General features: G+C 51.6%; 5 protein-coding genes across 5 annotated transcripts; 3 read left to right on the forward strand and 2 right to left on the reverse strand.

Moving 5' to 3' along the window:
- Nucleotides 1-1410: 1410 nt before the first annotated feature.
- On the forward strand, nt 1411-3189 carry MIND_00817500 (WD40 repeat-like protein; the record flags this gene model as incomplete). The annotated part of the gene is made up of 1 exon (XM_037364847.1): nt 1411-3189. The coding sequence occupies one exon, from the start codon at nt 1411-1413 to the stop codon at nt 3187-3189; it is 1779 nt and encodes a 592-aa protein (XP_037218089.1).
- Nucleotides 3190-4380: 1191 nt separating this feature from the next.
- Nucleotides 4381-6093, forward strand: MIND_00817600 (WD40 repeat-like protein; the record flags this gene model as incomplete). The annotated part of the gene is made up of 1 exon (XM_037364848.1): nt 4381-6093. One exon carries the CDS (start codon nt 4381-4383, stop codon nt 6091-6093), a length of 1713 nt encoding a protein of 570 aa, XP_037218090.1.
- Nucleotides 6094-6287: 194 nt separating this feature from the next.
- On the reverse strand, nt 6288-7289 carry MIND_00817700 (uncharacterized protein; the record flags this gene model as incomplete). Its single annotated transcript, XM_037364849.1, has 4 exons — nt 6288-6761; nt 6808-6973; nt 7030-7089; nt 7141-7289. The coding sequence occupies 4 exons, from the start codon at nt 7287-7289 to the stop codon at nt 6288-6290; spliced, it is 849 nt and encodes a 282-aa protein (XP_037218091.1).
- A 424-nt stretch (nt 7290-7713) lies between these two features.
- Nucleotides 7714-10806, reverse strand: MIND_00817800 (A-deaminase domain-containing protein; the record flags this gene model as incomplete). The annotated part of the gene is made up of 13 exons (XM_037364850.1): nt 7714-7929; nt 7976-8116; nt 8166-8201; nt 8250-8530; nt 8585-8646; nt 8695-8881; nt 8930-9110; nt 9162-9294; nt 9341-9489; nt 9535-9704; nt 9749-10366; nt 10419-10611; nt 10669-10806. 13 exons carry the CDS (start codon nt 10804-10806, stop codon nt 7714-7716), a joined length of 2505 nt encoding a protein of 834 aa, XP_037218092.1.
- Nucleotides 10807-15333: 4527 nt separating this feature from the next.
- Nucleotides 15334-16641, forward strand: MIND_00817900 (uncharacterized protein; the record flags this gene model as incomplete). Its single annotated transcript, XM_037364851.1, has 1 exon — nt 15334-16641. The coding sequence occupies one exon, from the start codon at nt 15334-15336 to the stop codon at nt 16639-16641; it is 1308 nt and encodes a 435-aa protein (XP_037218093.1).
- Between the last annotated feature and the right edge of the window lie 1884 nt (nt 16642-18525).

Consider the following 18525-nt stretch of genomic DNA (forward strand, 5'->3'; position numbering starts at 1 on the left):
ACAATAATTTCGCCTGCAATCCACCAGACTGCGAGTGACAACGGCGACTTCTTCCTTAGCGACAAGATCTTTGGATTTACCACCGACATGGACCTCTATTACTGGACATTCGACCCGGAGCAATCTATACGGCGCATCCCAAACCCATGGCGCGACTTGGTTTGTGCTCATCTCTTATGCAGCGGAGGTCTCACAGTGACTGTCCTTCAGATAACTCAAGGTCGCACATGGATACGCCATGTCCACCTGCACGAGGCCGACTCCGACAGTCTCGGACGCCTGTATATGTTTGGCATTACGCCTCATGCAGCCACAGTCGTTGACAGTATCCCTCTTGACGGCAATTCGTCCACTGGACCCGAAGATCAGCCCCCGACTAGACATTCCATTCTATTAGCTGAAAACGAGCAGGAGAGCACAGTTACCTATAACCTCAACATCAACAGTATGTCGTACTTCCACCCGCTCGTCGTCCGCCCAGACTATCACATCCTGGGCATCTCCTGGCGTGCTCTAAGGGCGAACAAAAGCCGCCTCTCGTTCTCGTTCACACATTTCTGGCCCATGCCGCCCACTCCTTCAGGTGCGAACACAATCACGTCAACCGCCGGCACCACGCCGGACGAAGCCCAGCCACTGCGCTCAATATGTTATGCCCACCAATCCAAGCCGCTTAGTCACGCAACTGGTGTATCCGGGCGCTACGTCCTGCAGATTATATCCCATGCCGACGGATTCGGTCGCGAATGGGACGAAATCAGCGACAGGCATCTCGCTTTGGTGTTTCTAGACTCCAACGGTCAGCCTAAGTTCCGAAAATTGCATCTGGAAAACGAAGCCGCACTCTGCCTACAATCTGATCGTGGTCCGGCTTATGGGTTGGCGTTGGATGATACATTGGGCCTCGTTATGCTCCTCGATAAGACTGGGACACTTACTGTTGCTTCATACATCTAGTTACTGATTGTTTAAGTTGTTACCTACTGATCTGTAATATGTCCTCGTTCAACTTGTATATCGGGGTTTAGCTCTCGAGACGGAGCACTGAGCACTCATTTATATACTACTTAGTAGTAGACTCGGACTACTTCAAATACAGTACTTACTCTGAGTAACTTAGAGTAAGTATAGGAAGTGAACGATGCTACTAGTACAACTACTAAGTAGTACCTGGCAATGACCATCATGATGTATTACTAGTATGAACAACGCCCTCCGAGTCTGCGTTGCTGCTAGTGGCGCCGGTAAGTGCCACTTAAGTTAGAAGCCTACAGAGAGCCAAATCTAATACTTAATTTGTCTCTCTATCAACTCTCTACTCCACATATAAGACTAAGTGCGTGTGTGTCTAGCCTCTGCTAGTCACGGCGTGACAGTGGCAGTGCTACACTTCTTCTTTTTACCTTGACTATGAGTTACCCTCGAACCCCATTCATAGGCCAACTGGACAGCTTCTTCTGTCCCAACGATGATGACATATCCGCAATCCAAACCCTCATTTCCGAGCCTCGAGCTCGATTGGTCCAAATCAACATGGATATCACAAAAACTATGACAGTACTGAAGGACCTCGAGAAGCAGCGACGTTCTCTCCGTCGTTACATATTCTCACACGAATCTCTCCTCGCGCCGATTCGGCGCCTCCCGCCATATCTTCTCCAAGAAATTTTTCTTGCTTGCCTCCCCACGGAACATAACGCTGTTTTTGACATATCTGCGGCACCGCTGCTTTTCGGGACAGTCTGTCGCTATTGGCGCAAGCTATCGCACGAGACTCCGCTACTATGGAGTAGCTTTTTTGCTAGCGGCGATCCCCGTTCAGGCTACTATCCTCGTCACAACTTGAATCCGCTACGACAGAACTCGAGCTTGAATTTCAATGCCAATGCCCCATCGTTTGGCGAAATGCTTGATCGGTGGTTTTCTCGTGCCGGTTCCAGTCCGATTCGTATCTCTTATAAAGAGCGGCATGTACGCCGGGCATGGGCCGCCGAGGCCGGGGATGCCCTCATGACCAGCGATGATCAACATGGCTTCAACGCAACTATGTTGCGAGCGATACTCAACATACGCAGTCGTATTGAAAGTCTCGATGTATGGAGCGGCGGCGGCAATACAATACTTCTCGAGTCGCTCTTATCACAGCAACCAGAATCAATGCCTGCACTAAAGCATGCTCGCTTTGTTTGCGATACTGCTGTCGCAGTTGGTAGTGGGCCGGCCGCGGCGCAAGGTCTCCAAGTCGGAGTCTTCGAAAAGTCTGTCATTCTCCAAAACCTCAATCTCAAGTCCATATGTCTCGTTGGTCCTGGCAACCCACTAGAAATCCCGCTTCCATGGAGCCACCTATCTGTGCTTAGACTTGTCTGTAAACCTCTCAGACACAGTTCTCCTGCCCTATTGGGTGGATTGGACCTTAGCGGAGCGCACCAGATCCTCGCCCGGTGTCCTCGTTTGATCTGCTGCGACATCGCAATCACTCAAGGGGGTGATTTGACTCGTGCCTGTCGAGTGGCACTTTTGTCTTTGGAGGAACTATTCTTGGGCTCCATGATGGAGCAGCGTATTCTGTCATTCATTGTGCAGTCATTGGAGGTCGAACCCCTCTTGCATCTCCTTGACATGCCGAAACTACGAGCATTTGGAGTTGGTGCCAGTACCGCTCACGAGATCTGCCCGCGATCCCTACTGTTGCCCGGAGAACAAGTTACGGAGTTCAACACCAGCTTCATCTCCCTGTCCTCAATACTTGAAGCGCTGCGAGAGGTGCCGCAAACAACCACTCTGCGTTTGATCGCACACGACGGCGATGTTTTTAGCGGCTGGGGTCCCAGCTATGCGACCTTTTTCCAGAACACCGAGAGTGAGCAACTGGTCCCCCGACTGCGGCATCTATATATCGAAGTAAAAGCTTCCAGCCTAGAGGCAGCTCGGACCGGCATCGTGCCGTTGCTTTCATCTTCACGCACACTCCAGACAATAACTTTGCGCTTTCCGACAGAGGATACTACGCCAGATAGTATCAAAGATGAATTACTGGAGCTCGGGAATAGTCACAGCATTCGAATCGAATTCGTCTATCCACCGCCTGAGGCCCCAACCACAACGCCCGAGGATCTGCTTCGTCTCTTGGAGCACTTCCGAAACTTGCAGCAACCCATCGACCTTGTATATCAGGAGGAGGAGTAGCAATTTATATCGTCGCGTGTAATCTCGGTGCCTCTGAATCGCCATGGAGTGTAAAACCATGCGTCCAGATATTGGAATAAAAACCCATTTCTTGTTAAACGAACAATATGCAACTCGCAAACTGCAGAACTTTCCGTCCTGAGAGTTGCCTCCTAACAGAGATATGACATTGTTTGTTTCTATCTGCGTTTCTATAAAACCAGGATCGGTCGACTCGGACATGGACGAGGGAAGAGAAATGCGGGGTAGTAAACACGGGGCAGCCCACTTTTGAGAGCGACCAGTGTTTAGCCATCAGAGGTTGCGATTCCTCGTTGACTGGGGTCGAATGTCAACGATACATCGGAAGGTGAAGCGCGAGAGAAGCGGCGGTTGTCGTTGTCGGTTTTGTTGCTGACGGCGAGCTTAAACTCCTCGAAAGCATTCTTGACCGAGAGGATCCTGAAATTGACGGCCTTCTGTGACTCCAGGATTGATTTAGTTTGATTATTTGCGTCGGCTGGGAAGATTACAGCTGTAAACAGGGCGAGTCGTGAATGCCACTGAATGGGGGTATGAAGAATGGTAGAGAATAATCGGCTGACACTTCATCGATTTCGGAGAAAATCAAGTGAAGTTTCAAGCGGCAACGGGGGTGTTTCGAGGCACATAGAGGCTAGGCAGTGATAATGTATGGTGGTCGGCGAAGTTTGGATGAGCTGACGGGTTTGTGGATATTTCAAGGTAGGCGTCGGCGTAATGGATAGAGTAGAAAGGGACAACGGGCTTGATTCACATGATGGTTCGCGACGAGAAGAACGAGGAGCGATGGGAGTTAGAATTCAGAGAAAGTGACTTTGGTGGGAGCCACAGTCTATGCGGAAGGTGGCATTATCCTTCGTGAGCTGGCTGTCAACATTCGTTGCGGGAGCTGGCGATAATTTGCGTACCATATTCTGGTTTCTCTTGCTTGTGTTGAACCACCACTGAGCACTCTTCCCAAGGTCGCGCGTTTGAGTTGTTGTGCTCGCGAAACGATGGCGACAGTGAGAATAACTTGAAGGAGAAGTCTGCGAGCGAAGATGTAACCGGTTTCGTCCGTGTTGAAGGGGGGGGGTAGGACAGCTTGTGGGGATGTCGAAGGACGAAAGAGAGTTTGTGGTCGTGGTCAAGTTGATGGCCTCCTTCCTTTCCGGACCGTGACGCCGAATCATGACTTTCCCTCGAACCCCGTTCATAGACAGACTAAACAGCTTCTACTGCCCCAACGACGACGAGCTATCCACACTACAGACTCTTCTTCCCGGGCCTCGCGCTCAATTACTCCAAATCGAGGGGGAGATCGCACATACGACGAAAATACTGGATGATTTGAAGGAGCGGCGATATGCTCTCCGTCGCTACATATTCTCGCACGAGTCGCTCCTCGCGCCAATCAGACGGCTCCCTCCGTATCTTCTCCAAGAAATCTTCCTCACTTGTCTACCAACCGAACACAATGCTGTTTTTGACGCGGCTGCGGCGCCACTGCTGTTTGGGAGAGTTTGTCGATATTGGCGACGGCTGTCCCAGGACACACCGCTTCTATGGAGTCGCTTTCTTGTCAGCGGCGACTCTAACTCGCTGTACTATCCTCGCTATGACACACTACGGTCTACTGCCCCGCCGTTCTCCGCGCAGCTCAACCGGTGGCTGGGTTTTAGCCGTGAGAGTCCGATCCACATCTCGTATATCCAACAGGATGTTGTGGTGGGCAGACAGGAAGAAGACACTCCCCTCTTTGCCGGTCGCAAGCCTGATTTCAACTCAACCATGTTGCCAGTTCTCCTCGATGTGCGCAGCCGCATCCAAAGCCTCGATGCCTGGAATTGCAACGTGACGTTCTTCCACTCCTTGCTATCGCAAATACCGGACGAGATGCCGCTCTTGAAGCATGTCCGCTTCATTTGCGATACCTACGGACCGCAGCCTCTATTTGAAAATGCTACACTCCTCCGCCATCCCAATCTAGAAACGGTCTCTCTGGTTGGACCCAGTGGGAGCCCACTGATGATTCCACTTCCCTGGAATAATTTGTCCGAGCTTCAGCTTCTTTGTCATCCTCTCAACGACGATACACTTGAAGGAGGAGTGAACCTCAATGACGTTCATCAGATCCTCCATTGGTGTCCACAGTTGATTCGCTGCAATATTGCCGTCACTCGCCTGGGCTTGTTAACACACTCTAGTCCGGTGACGCTTTTGTCTTTGAAGGAGCTTTTCCTGTGTTCTATGAGATACTACCAACCGTCATCTACCCCCACAATATTCGAAATCGAACCCCTCCTGCATCTTCTCATCATGCCTAAACTGCAAGCATTTGGAGCAGGCGTGAGCATCATTCACAAGCTTTCCCCGCAATATCTGGCCGCACCTGGCGAACAAGTTGCGGAATTCGACGTTGACTCGATTTCGATCACCACGATACTCGGCGTTCTGCGAGAGCTGCCGCAAACGACGACGTTGAGGCTAATCGGCCGGGAAGGCGAAAGTTATGGTGGCTGGGGTCGGCGCTGGCCATTAGACGGGACGTTCTTCGAGGCCGTCGAGCGCGAGAATCTAGGTTCTCTCTTGCGGCACTTATATCTGGAGCTGATGCCGATGTCATCCGATCTGGCAGCCAGCAGGCTGGTCCCGTTCCTGTACTCATGCCCATCCACACTCCAAACCATAACTCTGCGTGTCCCGACAGCCGATCCAGACACACCTCTCCCTATCAGAGACGAGCTACAAGAGCTCGAGAATAGGGGCATCACAGTGCATCTGCGCTATGCACTACCACAGGCGTCGCAGGCCAGAATGTTCAGTCATGATTGGTACGACGACTTTGGTGACAGACACTCGGAAGAAGATATAGATCTCGCATATCAACTTGAAGACGATTAGATGGCGAGTGCAGTTGTCAATAGTTGGTAGCCCAACTTGAAATATTGTTTTTGCTTAATATCTTTCGCACCATGGCCACTACTGAAGCATTCTTATTCGTGGAATCGCTTGGCATTCGATACGACTAAATCTACTTACAACATAGTCCCAACAAATAAAAAAAGGGGGCACGCCCCTTTGGAAGACACATCCGCTCATGAAGTGCTATGGTGGTCAAGCTGAGTAGTATTCTCGTCCATAACCTGCTGCGCATTCTCCATGACACGGCCGGGCGGCCGCTCCGCCTCTTGCTCCTGTTCCTGGGGAGGCAGCTCGTCGGCCTGAATGGCGAACAGTTCCGATATAGTTCCAGGGCCAATAGCAGCCTTGTATACTGCAAAACTCGTCGCGAACTCGCGGTGCTTGCCGATTTGTATGGCATCAAGCAGCTTCAATGCGAAGACCTGGCAGTTATTTGTGATGAGGTTGTACGCGGCCTGCTTGGAGCGCATGTGGAAGATGGCCATGTCGCCCGCCTGGCGCAGCGCCTGGTCGTTGAAGCGCGTGTGCCCGATCTCGAAGGTGTGCCACTCAGCGAGGTCGGTGACCTTGTCGTTGTTGTAAATGACGTCGAGGTGCTCGTCCATCCAGAGCTGGTGGCAGTAGTCCCCGACAATGATGGCCCAGTGCTGCCAAATACCAGTCAGCAGTAAACACACCAGGAAGGATGACAACCTGCGTCGGGTCCGGGTACTTGTTCGTCTTCTCCGTGATCAGCTTCCCGAGGCCCGTCTTCTCCGCGAACCACTTGCCCGCGAAGCCTGCGACCGGGTGCCAGCCAATGTGGACCGTCCGCGGCTCACACTTGATATTCGGCTCCCCAGGAGGGACAACGTTTGGCCTGGGAAGAGTGTGCTGTCAGTTGTCGCATTTCGTGAGCATAGTTAGAGGACGCACTTCTGCCCGAGACCCAGCATCTGCTGTACTTGGCGCTTGCCTCTGACGAGCTCGCCCTCGCTGGCCGCCAATGTAAATGACCAGAGACATGACGATGGACAGCGAGCTCACAGGTAGTCCCTAATCCGATGCTCCGGTTTCGCCTCACTGCCAGGCTGCTCCGCGGCTTCCTCAGGCTGCTGTGGCTCTTCGTCCTTCTTCTCCGCCTCCTTCCCTTTCTCCTTCTTGTCCCGGCTGAAGATAGCGAGAGCCTTGCGCATAATGGGCGAACCAGAACGGGGACTCGAAGATGGGAGTTTGGGAGAAAAAGTATATGTGTCCGATCCGATGACATGGTGTCGGTGACAGTCTCGACAACGTCAATGATTATCGCCGCCAGCCAGTCAGGACGACAACTTTTGACTACATAGCGCCGACTGCGAATAGCAACATAACAGACACGCTATAAATATCTAATATTGGTAACACAGTAAACAACGTTGGTATGGGTATCACGATCAGGTGAATGATTCTCAAGAAACGGCTATCTCTGATTAGCTGTCTGTTTTATTTTTAGAGCATGGCTCAATCTCAATTAGTTGAATCACTATAACCTGGCTGTGAAAACATGTCACGAAGACAACATAGATGGAGTGCGATACCATTGCGCATATGTAGTACAAAAGATTTCTACTACTACTAGCATTAGCAAACTGTGTGCTTCCCCGACCTGGGTGCGATAGCTAGCCCAGCGCCCATCGCACGCGCCGCAACCGCGTCCGGGGTCGGCTGCACCATCCCGGTCCCCGCCACCGCCGACACAGACCCCGAGCCAGACCCAGAGCCAATCATATTGATCATATTCAGCTCCTCCAACAGCGTCTGGTGCCGGTACGCCAGCCGGATATTGGGCACATTCGTCTGATACCGACATGAAAACCGGTTACAGAATGGAAAAGAGACAAACTTTGTGGATATCGTTCCCCGCCGCACCGGGAAGGTACCATTGGTGTCCGAGCCAGTGTCGTTTGATCTCCATCTCGAAACCGCTTTGGATGACGGAGTTGCGGGCAAGCTCGGCCAACGAGCTTTGCGGAAACTTGTAAATCTGCGGAGAATATCAGTATCAAGATGATGCTCGCTTGAATGACACGCACATGTGCCGCAACACTATATTCTTCAAGAAGAGGTTCCTAAACCACATAATTATCTACCGAACAGAAGAGGGAAAGAAAGGGCACCTTGGTGAAGTGAAACTGCAGCGGGTCATCCGTGCTCAAGCTCACGTTCAGCCCCGTCTTGAAGAAGTCGGGAAGCGGATTCCGCTCGTACGCCAAAAAGAGCGCATTGTTGCTCAGCGGGCTCATCGCAATGCCAATCTGCTTCAAGTAAAACAGGTACTGCAAGGCCGGGACTTTGCGCAACAGGATGCCATGCGAGATGGAATGGGAGGTGAGGAAGGCCGAAGTCAGATGATCTGTATCGCCCGCCTCACCAGCATGGGGTCGAAGAACGAAGGTGTCTGTGAACCAAATTCAGTCTGGGACACCGATAGCTTTGTGAGAAAACAACCCACTGAACCCTCGTTCTTGCCGCCAGCGATTCAGGCTCGCCATATTCGCAAACATGTAGTAGATCCTACTCAGGATTAGCATCTTCATGATGGTACCTGTGGGTATAACATACCAATAAGAATACGGCGGCGAATCCTTCGTATCCCAGAGCTTCGGATATGGATACTTCTTGTATATTCGTCGTTCAACCTTGCTCTCGTCGTCAACAGTGTCGAACCCAATAACACGTTGAAGGAAAACATGCAGTTCAGGGTGCTTTCGCGGATCCTGAGTGACCTCGAAGAGCGGTTGAAAGACATCTGGCTGAAGTTAGGCTCTGACACCGAGAGAGTTGTGAATAGGCTGACTGAGAATAATGTCCTGGAACGTTTGTATCGACCCGTTGGCCTTGTAGATGTCGTACAACCGAGGAACTTGGATGAGCCAGCGCACATTGTGCGAGTACAATTTGTTGTTAACTATCCATTTTGCGAGATTGTCCCATTCAGAAGGCGAGCGCCCATAGATGCTGACGCGCCATTCGACATTCTGGATTTCATTCAGCACGGCCCTTGATTTGTCGTCAAAACGTTGCCATACCTGATATTTGGACTGCTCCAAATCAGTCATTATCTCTATGCGTTCTTCAGCAGGTATAAAGTCGATCGGTTTAGACTGAGACGTACCTTTCGTTAGCTCCGCTAGGTATCTCCCCCTTGATATAGTTGTCCGTCTTGAGAAAGATCTCTCGCAGTCGCGATTCTCCGATTGGATTATACTTGAGATTGAACTTGTCGAAGCGATGGAAGGAGTCCGAGTGGGCGTGCATATCCAACGTATCGATAGACAGGTCATACGCAGTCAGCTTGAGCGACTGAAACACTTCTTGCAGCGTCAGGGCTTTGCCATCGCGAAAGATTACCACATCCTAGGATTTGGTCAATAGAGCATCAGATCGCAAAAACATTAGCACCTGCGGACTCCGCTTCATTTTCGACTTGATAAACCGAAGCAAATGCTTCTGGTTCATGCTGCTCGAATGGTGCACATGCGTGTCGACCTTTCGGACGTTGTAGAAGTCACTGCCATAGCGGGTAAGATGAAATCGCAAAGTTCGGCTTGATTGTACCGATGAGGAACTTGCTGAAATTCTGCTCAGACACGAGGCGCAAGAAGACCCGATAAACAGACCTTCATGTCGGAAAGCTCTTGGAACTCGTTCAACAGTGAGTACATCGTGAATTTGCTGGCCAGATACTTGAGCCGCCGATATGCGAAGCTTTTAGTCGGACCATGAGAAATGACGCCGAGGACGTAGTCGAGGTCGACGAAGTATTCGCGGATACTTGGAATGTCGTAAACCGGAGTCCGCTCGTCGTTCGTTGCTTCTGACTCGTCGTTGTCGTACACCTGGAAGACACCTTTGTCATCGATTTCGAACGAATACGGATGCGCGCCAGGGATAGGACACTCTTCTATGCGAAAACCACTCCCGTTGGCGAATCCATCGAGACCTGTGCTGACGACCGAGGTGTCTGTCCAGTGCCAATGGGGCGGAGGTGGTTTAGGGTAGATTTTCCATTTGTCAGGGCGTGGCTTGGGAGGCACATTCGCCGTGAGGTTGGCATCGGGCCGCACACCGGAAACGCCAGCTGATTTGTCGTCCAGTCCAGGAAACGCGCCATCGTAGTGTCTTGGATCATCCCCCAGTCGTTGGCGCGACTTGGATGTGTACTTGTCTCGCAGTTCTAGACAGCGCTGGAAAGACTGGAAGAGCTGCATGAGTTCCGAAGTCAACGTCGTTTCTACTAGCGTGTCAGACAAGACGGCGCGATCGGAGAACAAGACACAACGCACCTGGGACAAAAACTTCCTCCTTCATACGCTTTTCGTCCTCTTCCTCGACAAACGGATCTCCTCCTGTGGGAACCTCCCCCGGCGGGGCGGTAGAATGCAGCTGCGAAAGTTTGAAGTTGCCGACAAACGAGGCGGCCGTGCCCTCCGAGGCCGTCTCCGACCCCCTTCGATGGGCCCAGTACTTCTCGTCAACCTAGCCCGGCCACTTAGCCTTAGCGCAATGCATTGGTCGTATGGGGCAGCAACTCACCTGTTGTTGTGTCTTCTCCTCTGCGTAGGTGTAGAATCCGTCTCTGGCCTCTGGGATGTCGAGTTCGGGAGTGGTAGGATCGATTTGGATCTCTGGGAGTGCTGCAGGCGTTTCTTGTTCATCGTTTACGACCGACATGATGGAAGTAGGAAGAAGACCAGGAAAATGTGCCTGATGCTAGTCGATCATTGTGATCGCCGGTCCTCCCCAAACTCCAAACTCTACTCGGACTCATGGTTATTCTTATGACTATCATGCTTCACTTGAAGGTTTACCAGTGGTCAGCCTGAAGGTCCAGGGCAATGCTGATGAATGAATTGCGCTTCAAGATCACTGAAGTACATAATTTACAGTGAGTGCTCCTTGAAGTTCTACTGACTAAACCGGCATCCCAGGCGGCCTAGCCTGACAACGCCAGTCTATGGTAGTTCCACTGGCAACTGGTAGTGAGTGCTGAAAAACATTTCATGGCCTCCCCGTTGACATGCTTTCTCACAACAGTGAGAAAAGACAAGAAAATGCCAGAGTCCTTCAAAGGGCTCCAACAGCAACTAGAGCTAACAGCTCAAGAGAAAGAGAAGGAAGAGAATATGATAATCAAAACTACTCTACTACATGCCTTTTATACTAAAGCATACAGGAGAAAGAGGAACAGGAACCAGGAACTGAGGAACATAACTGCAAGAGGAGCCCGGAAAGACAGCATATCCGGATCAATGCTGACTAAGCACGGCTGATGAGCCTCGGCGGCTCGTCACCTCCTCCCAACTGAAAATGTGACTGTCCCCAGTCACTAGATGCCAGTGAAATAAGTAAGCAATCCAGAAAAGGGAACAGAGAAAATAAGTAGTGGACTTTATCAAGTCTGGAAACTTTTCCAACCAGGAAGTCCTAAAGCAACTGCACCACTGCCTGACCAGGCACTTGATTGGCCTGCGAATCAGCGAACAGTGCGAATGCAGATCAGAAGGTTGATCCAGATCGGAGGAAGCGGTTGGACGGTCAAAAGCTAGCAACTATGTGACGGGAAGTGATGAGTATGGCTGGTAGCAGGTGTCGAGGGAGCTGTTCAATGTAGAGCTCGTTCGAGTTGAGAGTACAAAGCCGAGATGTGTGGAAGTGTCGAGGTTAAGCATAGGAAATCAAGGCATAAATTATCAAGCAACAGAGACGGGAGAACACCCTTCGAGTGTAGAGTCTGGTGTATGGAATGGGCAATGTGTTGTGCAGGATCGGCGTGTTTCGGACATTATTTCCGACCGTTGTCACGCATCAGTCACGTGTCATCTTTTCCTTTCGTCTTCCATCCTTGTCGCCATACGCGGACAACACCCGGGGAATAGCGCCGAAGACGACGACTGGAATGACTGGGAAGCGATACAACACTCGACTGAGGTGGATGGGAGGTGCAGAGGGGTCGGGATCGAGTAGGCGGTGGAGGAATCGAGCGAGAGGGGGCTGATCGTGAAGGCAGTGCGATTTGGTGGCATGGTCTGAGCTGGGCGCGGGAACGGCGACGAACGGCGACGGTGAGTGGTCCTGGATGATCAGGGAGCTTAGGCTGAGGCTGGAGCCCGCAGAAATGCGGCCAGAAGCAGTCCGCTTTGGCATTAGGACCGCGTTGGGGCGACAGAAAACGTCTTGGGGGGGGTTTTGTAACGAGTGCCCCTGCCGCCGATGTTGTTGGACGCGAAACGGAGCGCCCGGCAGAGGAGTGGGGGACGGGGAACGGGCAGATGGCAAGGGACAGCCAGGCTTCGGCCCAGGGCGCTTTCGCAGGAGCAGCGAAAAGGTGTGTGGTCGTTTGTTGGCAAGGAACCCAAACTGAGACTGTGGTCCCCAAAGCGGGGCCGTTTCGCAAGCGCTGTCGCTCAAATGGCGGCAGATACGATGGATGACGGACCAGCGGCCCAGAAGAGCGAAGAGGCTTGAGCTGGTCGAGTAATGGCCGGGGGGACAGAGTTTTGGACAACACGGGTCCGCGCAGACTAGGTGAGTGCTAGCCCAACGATTGGCGGTTGTGCGCTGACTTGGGTGTGTGCAGATGTGGCGCGAATAGAGACACGAGCGAGTGGCTGTTGGGCTAGCCAGCCGTGCGAACAGCGAGGGATGTGGTACTCTGGCTGAGTAGGCTAGCCGCAACAGGAACGCGAAGGCGGGCGGCGGGGGTGGAGATGGTTTACTGAGGAGATGCCTTTGACTTCTTGGAGCAACGAGACGAGCAGAGACGCTAGTCGGGAACGGAGCCGCAGAAGTGCAACAGCTGGACGTGACTTTCGAAAGCAAAGCAGCGGTGAGCGGGCGAGAGACGGTGACAGGAGGCTTTGGGGCCCCGGGCACTTGTTGAGTGTCTGTCGTTTGGTGTTTCGTGGGCTGACGTCTGTGTGAATGTGGCGCGGATGGAAACACGGGCGAATCGCCGCTGGGCTGGCTTTGCGAGAGGTGCTGCCAGCCGCAATATGAACGCAAATGCGGCGGGGGTGGAGGAACAAGCTCGCCTGGAGAGTTGGACGTGCTGTGGCTCGTTCGATGAGCAGACGTTGCAAAGACACTTTGGTGGTGCTGGGAGCCAAGCGAGGCCGCCGGGTAACACCGAGAATGCTGTGGACAGGAGGCCGAATTGGAACGGGCCGAGAGGGCGGGGGCAAAGCGGCCGGTGTTGTATAGCGAAGGAGATGCGCTGAGGTGGGGATGATGTCGTAGATAGTGTGTTTTGGGGATGTATGTGATAAGAGAAGCAATCGAGAGAATTGGCGATCAACGCAAGTGGGTGTCGATAGTATGTAGAGCTGTCAGCGGAGTGCGTCAGATGCGATTTGAAGAACCCCTCGCGGTGGGCTCCAAATGACATGCTTTCTCACAACAGTGAGAAAAGACAAGAAAATGCCAGAGTCCTTCAAAGGGCTCCAACAGCAACTAGAGCTAACAGCTCAAGAGAAAGAGAAGGAAGAGAATATGATAATCAAAACTACTCTACTACATGCCTTTTATACTAAAGCATACAGGAGAAAGAGGAACAGGAACCAGGAACTGAGGAACATAACTGCAAGAGGAGCCCGGAAAGACAGCATATCCGGATCAATGCTGACTAAGCACGGCTGATGAGCCTCGGCGGCTCGTCACCGTATACATCGGCATCATAGGATCTACTAGTAAGTGACGGCGGGCACCACACCGTGTCGTCTACAAAATACCTCAGTGCAATGCCGACTCCAGCGGCAGCAAATTGGCTAATCAGACTATCCCCTAGCACTATACTACCAACGTCATTTGCATTGTCACATGGAGAACAATCCTCGAACGCTATGTGGAGAAGACGAAAGGACTTTCCAAGGCCAGTGGTGTCCGACCGACGAATCCGGGCCCGTGCCAAGAGGAATGCGTCCAGCGGATCGTTAAACGCTATCAAGGGGAGCGTCGGGCACCTATATATGAAAAGGTATGCAAGCACAGGGCAATTAATGTGCGAAATAGATTCCAAAAGCCGTGTTATAGCTGGTCCAGCTAGCTCAGGCTCTGAGTTGCCCATCATCAGGATTGAACCTGCGTCGAGGTTCAAGAAAATTAAGGAGTCGGGGAGAGCACGAAGAACATCGTTTATAGGTGGTTCAAGTTGGGCCCCGGCGAAGAAAGTTTCTGGCAGGGACAGAGAAACCTTCTCCAGCTGACTTGAATGGCGTAAGAAGTTGCCGAACGGGACTTGAAGATGCACTGGCACGTCAGGGAGCACACTCGATATTATCTCCAGATCCAAATGAATGAGTTGGGGGCACCGAATCTTGACAAGGAATCGAAGAGGACCTTTAAAGCACAAATTCTCCACGGTAGGGAGGATCGTTGGCGCTGGCCGCGGCGTGGTACCAGAATCAGGGTTTCTACTGGCACTGGCAGAGTAGATCAAGTACATCGATATTGTCTTGAGCTGCCGTATCTCATCAGCAAACACTGCATCTAATTATGTAGCTCTACAAGGTTCCCGATAGCGGTCATAGATCTGTATACAAGTTATCAATTATATATCACTACCGTAGCACTTCATAGCATTTACCGTCGGCTATGGGTCTCCTACTGTAGCAGCCTGTATCTCACTATAGCCCTCATAGCCCAGCATGACGCTATGGGGAAGCCGCTGCTACAACAGTTATGTGTGCCCTCATAGATATATGAATACAGCATATACCATCCATACACACACGAAACAAAATTGGCATAACGGGTAACTCATCAAACAATGGGCATATAGATCAATGTTATCTACGTTGCAATACCCTCCCTATCACTATCCTCCTCCTCCGTGTCTGTATCGCCTGTCCGACCCTCTTGTTCTTTGCGAATCTTCTCCTTGATAGCATCCGTCACGAAGCCCTCGACAAGTTGTGGCTCGTCGGTCATGCCAGCGTCCTTGCTACACACATAAGTATGATGGGTTCAGAATAACGAGAGCGTACCGGAGGTTCTTCGCCCATTTGGTCCGCAGCTTTAGGCAGAAGTCGGCATCTACTGCCTCCCATTCGACAACATCAAGCAGCATAGCGTAGTACTTCGGTGCCACAACTGTCTCCTCAAAGTCTTGTTGTACGCGGGCTGGCCAAGACCTTTCTTGGTGCTGTACACAATGCAGTCGATGAGAGGGTGACCTCCGTGGCACGTCACTGCCTCGACTTTATGGGTTACGCCCACTTTCAAGTCCACACTGACGACTCGCTTACGGCGATGCAGACAGCCTGGGAGAAGATGCACGAGAACCTACCCGTGTTCCGGGAGCTTGGTCCTGAGTGCAGCGACTTCAATATTCCCAAGTTACACAACATTCGACACTATATCGACTCCATTCGTCTACTCGGGTCAGCAGATGGGTACAATACGGAGAACACCGAGCGTTTGCACATCGATCTTGCCAAGAACGGCTATCGCGCCTCCAACCGCCGTGATTATATTCAGCAAATGACCCGCTGGCTGACTCGTCAAGAAGCCGTACATCGCTTTTCTCTATATCTACAGTGGGCATGTCCGGGCTATTCGCCTGGCCAGGGCTATCGACCGCCGCCCAATGTCGACTGGGACGACTGGGAACAGGCCGACGACGCAGATAATGAGGAGGACGAGGCATTTGACGAAACCCCTCAACAGGTCACCTATGATATTGCTGCTCGGCCTGCCTATCCGAATCTGTCTGCTTCCGATATTCAAACCCAATTTCAAGTCCGCGACTTTCTGTTCTATGTCAACGAGTTCCTGAACCAGCACAAGCTTCCTGGGGGTGAATTGCTGCGGTCAACAAGGCGTTTTGGTGCTTTTAAGAGGGCTGCTCTGTATCTTCCAGCCCTACGGGCAGCGGAAACAGAGTCTGAGAAGCCTGATGTGATACAAGCTATTCTTGCGGCCGATGGCACCATGTCCAACAAGGGTCTCAAGCGTGGCAGTCCCGCCAAATTCAGCACCGTGCTCGTTCGCATCAGTGACAGCAACTGGAAGGATGGTCCGCTTAGTGGTAACTATTTCGTCTCTTTGCCTCTCACTTGGCTTACCTGGAACTTACTAGGCCTTCAAGTCGCCCACGTTAAGCTTATATTTCGTCTTCCTATGGAAATTATGGTACATGAGGCTCCACTCCTCTATGTCCATTGGTTCACTCCCTTCCATGACATGCTGGCTGACTTCGAGTCTCCTTCCGGACTTTCCCGCATTTCCCACTCAAATACCGTTGGACAGCGTCGCTCATCAGTCATTTCGTTGGCTGATGTGGTTCAAACATGCCATCTCATCCCCAAGTTCGCCACAACCACAAATCCTGACTGGGACTGTAACAGGGTGTTGAACCAGGTGACAACTTTCTATTTCAATCCTTATCTTCGGTACCGTGATTTCTACCTGTTTCGTTATAACATGTACCTTATAACTGAGTACCACAAGCGCAAGCAGGCTGAGCTAGCTGCCAAGCTTGCACGAGGGGCAAATAATATTCGATTTTAGTATTTAATAAATATTTGTTAAATCTACACATCTATAAAGTTGCCTAGGAGCTTGTGTAGCTACAAGTGTCAGCTTCATCAACATTCATATCCTTGGCTGAAAATGCTGTAGCGCTATGGGGCGCTATGCACACTCGACCTACAGCTACGATAGTGCTACGACTAGCATGGGGGCCGTGGATACCATTAGCTGACAGGCTGATAGCCAAAACAGTGTTTGCTGATGCTCCCGAGAGAAGCTGAACAAGTTCTGCTTCAAAGTTGTCAGCCCACTCGGTAAGATTGATATTCACAGGGGCTAGGAAAGAGAGGTCAAGATGGGTAATGCCCAACTTGGACGTAAACCACGGTCGGAGGATCCGGAGATTTACAAGTGGTTGCCAGCTAAAGTCAATAGACAGCTGGAGCAAATTGATACTACGCGCGACCACTGGCAACGAACCGCCTGACTGGGAGGCTCCAAATTGAGCTCGCAAGCGACATGATTCCACCGCATCAACGGGTGACTCATGCCAGTGTTTGATGTCGATTTCTCGGAGGAAAGGGGCAGCATCCAACAGAATTCGCATCAACTCTTTCAGAGCATCATTATGACTCGGATTGTCCATTATGAGTGTAAGGTCGATGAATTTCCAACGCGCGATGTTATCTATAATCAATTTCAGGAAAGAAGAACTTGAACTTGAAGCTGTGATTATCTCTGTAGATTCGGTAGCGCTGGCACCTTCAAAGGATACCCACAAAGACAGAGGCTTGGAGCGATTGAGCCAGCACTGGTAACCGGCGAGGAGCGCTGTCAGCTTCTGCTTCTCGTCCCGGCGAAGGTTGACTGAACCGGGTAGGATTCCGCCATCAGTACAGGGCTTGACAATGTGTAGTCTGGACCACATAGCTGGCCGTCCGAGTACGGTGTGGCGCCACAGAGAACACACATGACTGAGGAGTACAGGAGCCTCACGACCACTCAGCGTATACTTCCCCGTCCGTCGGCAGACACGCAAAAAAGATTTCCTGTAGAACCTCGTTGGGTAGCCCGCAGATAGGCCCGGGGCGGATCGATGACACAAGGGTGTTGATATGGCCAAGACACGTGTCGCGTTCTGTTTGCAGGGATTGAATTTGAGAGTCAATGTCACGAAGTCGATGGCGTAGCTGAGGAAGAGTAGGCTTGTCCTCGCTATCATTGGTCTCGGAATGCATGTTGGCAGTGGCGGACTGCGACTCTGACTCGGACACGAGTGTTGTGGACAAGCTTGTTGATGCGTGACAGGAAATGATCGTCACATTTTGTTGTTCCTGCTTTTGACATCCATCGCTCTGACTCTCTTTGACTCCGTCAATCCCAGCGCGTCACCTTCAACAAAAGCTTACTACACTCAGGCTTGTCATGCTACAGCGGCCCGCGGCGACTCTTGGCGCGTTTGTTTCCGCACGGCGATTTTTGCCACTCACTTGTGGCGATTTTGAATTTCACAAGCTAACTAGCTAAATTTCGGACCTTTTTCTCATGGGCTGAAGGAATACAATGGCTGTACTCATCAAGCTTCTAAGTTCTCGGGCCCATCCACTTGACTACTGCACCCTCAATTCAATTTGCAAATTTCAAGTTCTCTGTAGCTCAAAGTCAGGAAATTGCCATTCCCACCCCCACGCCTTTTTGTCGCGCGCCCATTCTGCATCAGCCCCCGTCGGTGTCTGTGGACGACTCTATATACCGATCGTCTCCACCTTCTGCTAGTGGCGCCGTTGCCTTCGCTCCAAGTCACGACGGATAGCTTCTCCGAGCGCTTCTTCCCTTATCGCCTCTCCATTCACTGTCAGGCTATCCTCGTCCCGTCAATGCAACGCTCCCCACGCACACGCCTGCCAAACTCTCTTCCAGCGT

Source organism: Mycena indigotica (assembly GCF_014461135.1).
Source record: "Mycena indigotica strain 171206Taipei chromosome Unknown Mind.scaff0007, whole genome shotgun sequence".
Taxonomy (NCBI): Eukaryota; Fungi; Basidiomycota; class Agaricomycetes; order Agaricales; family Mycenaceae; genus Mycena; species Mycena indigotica.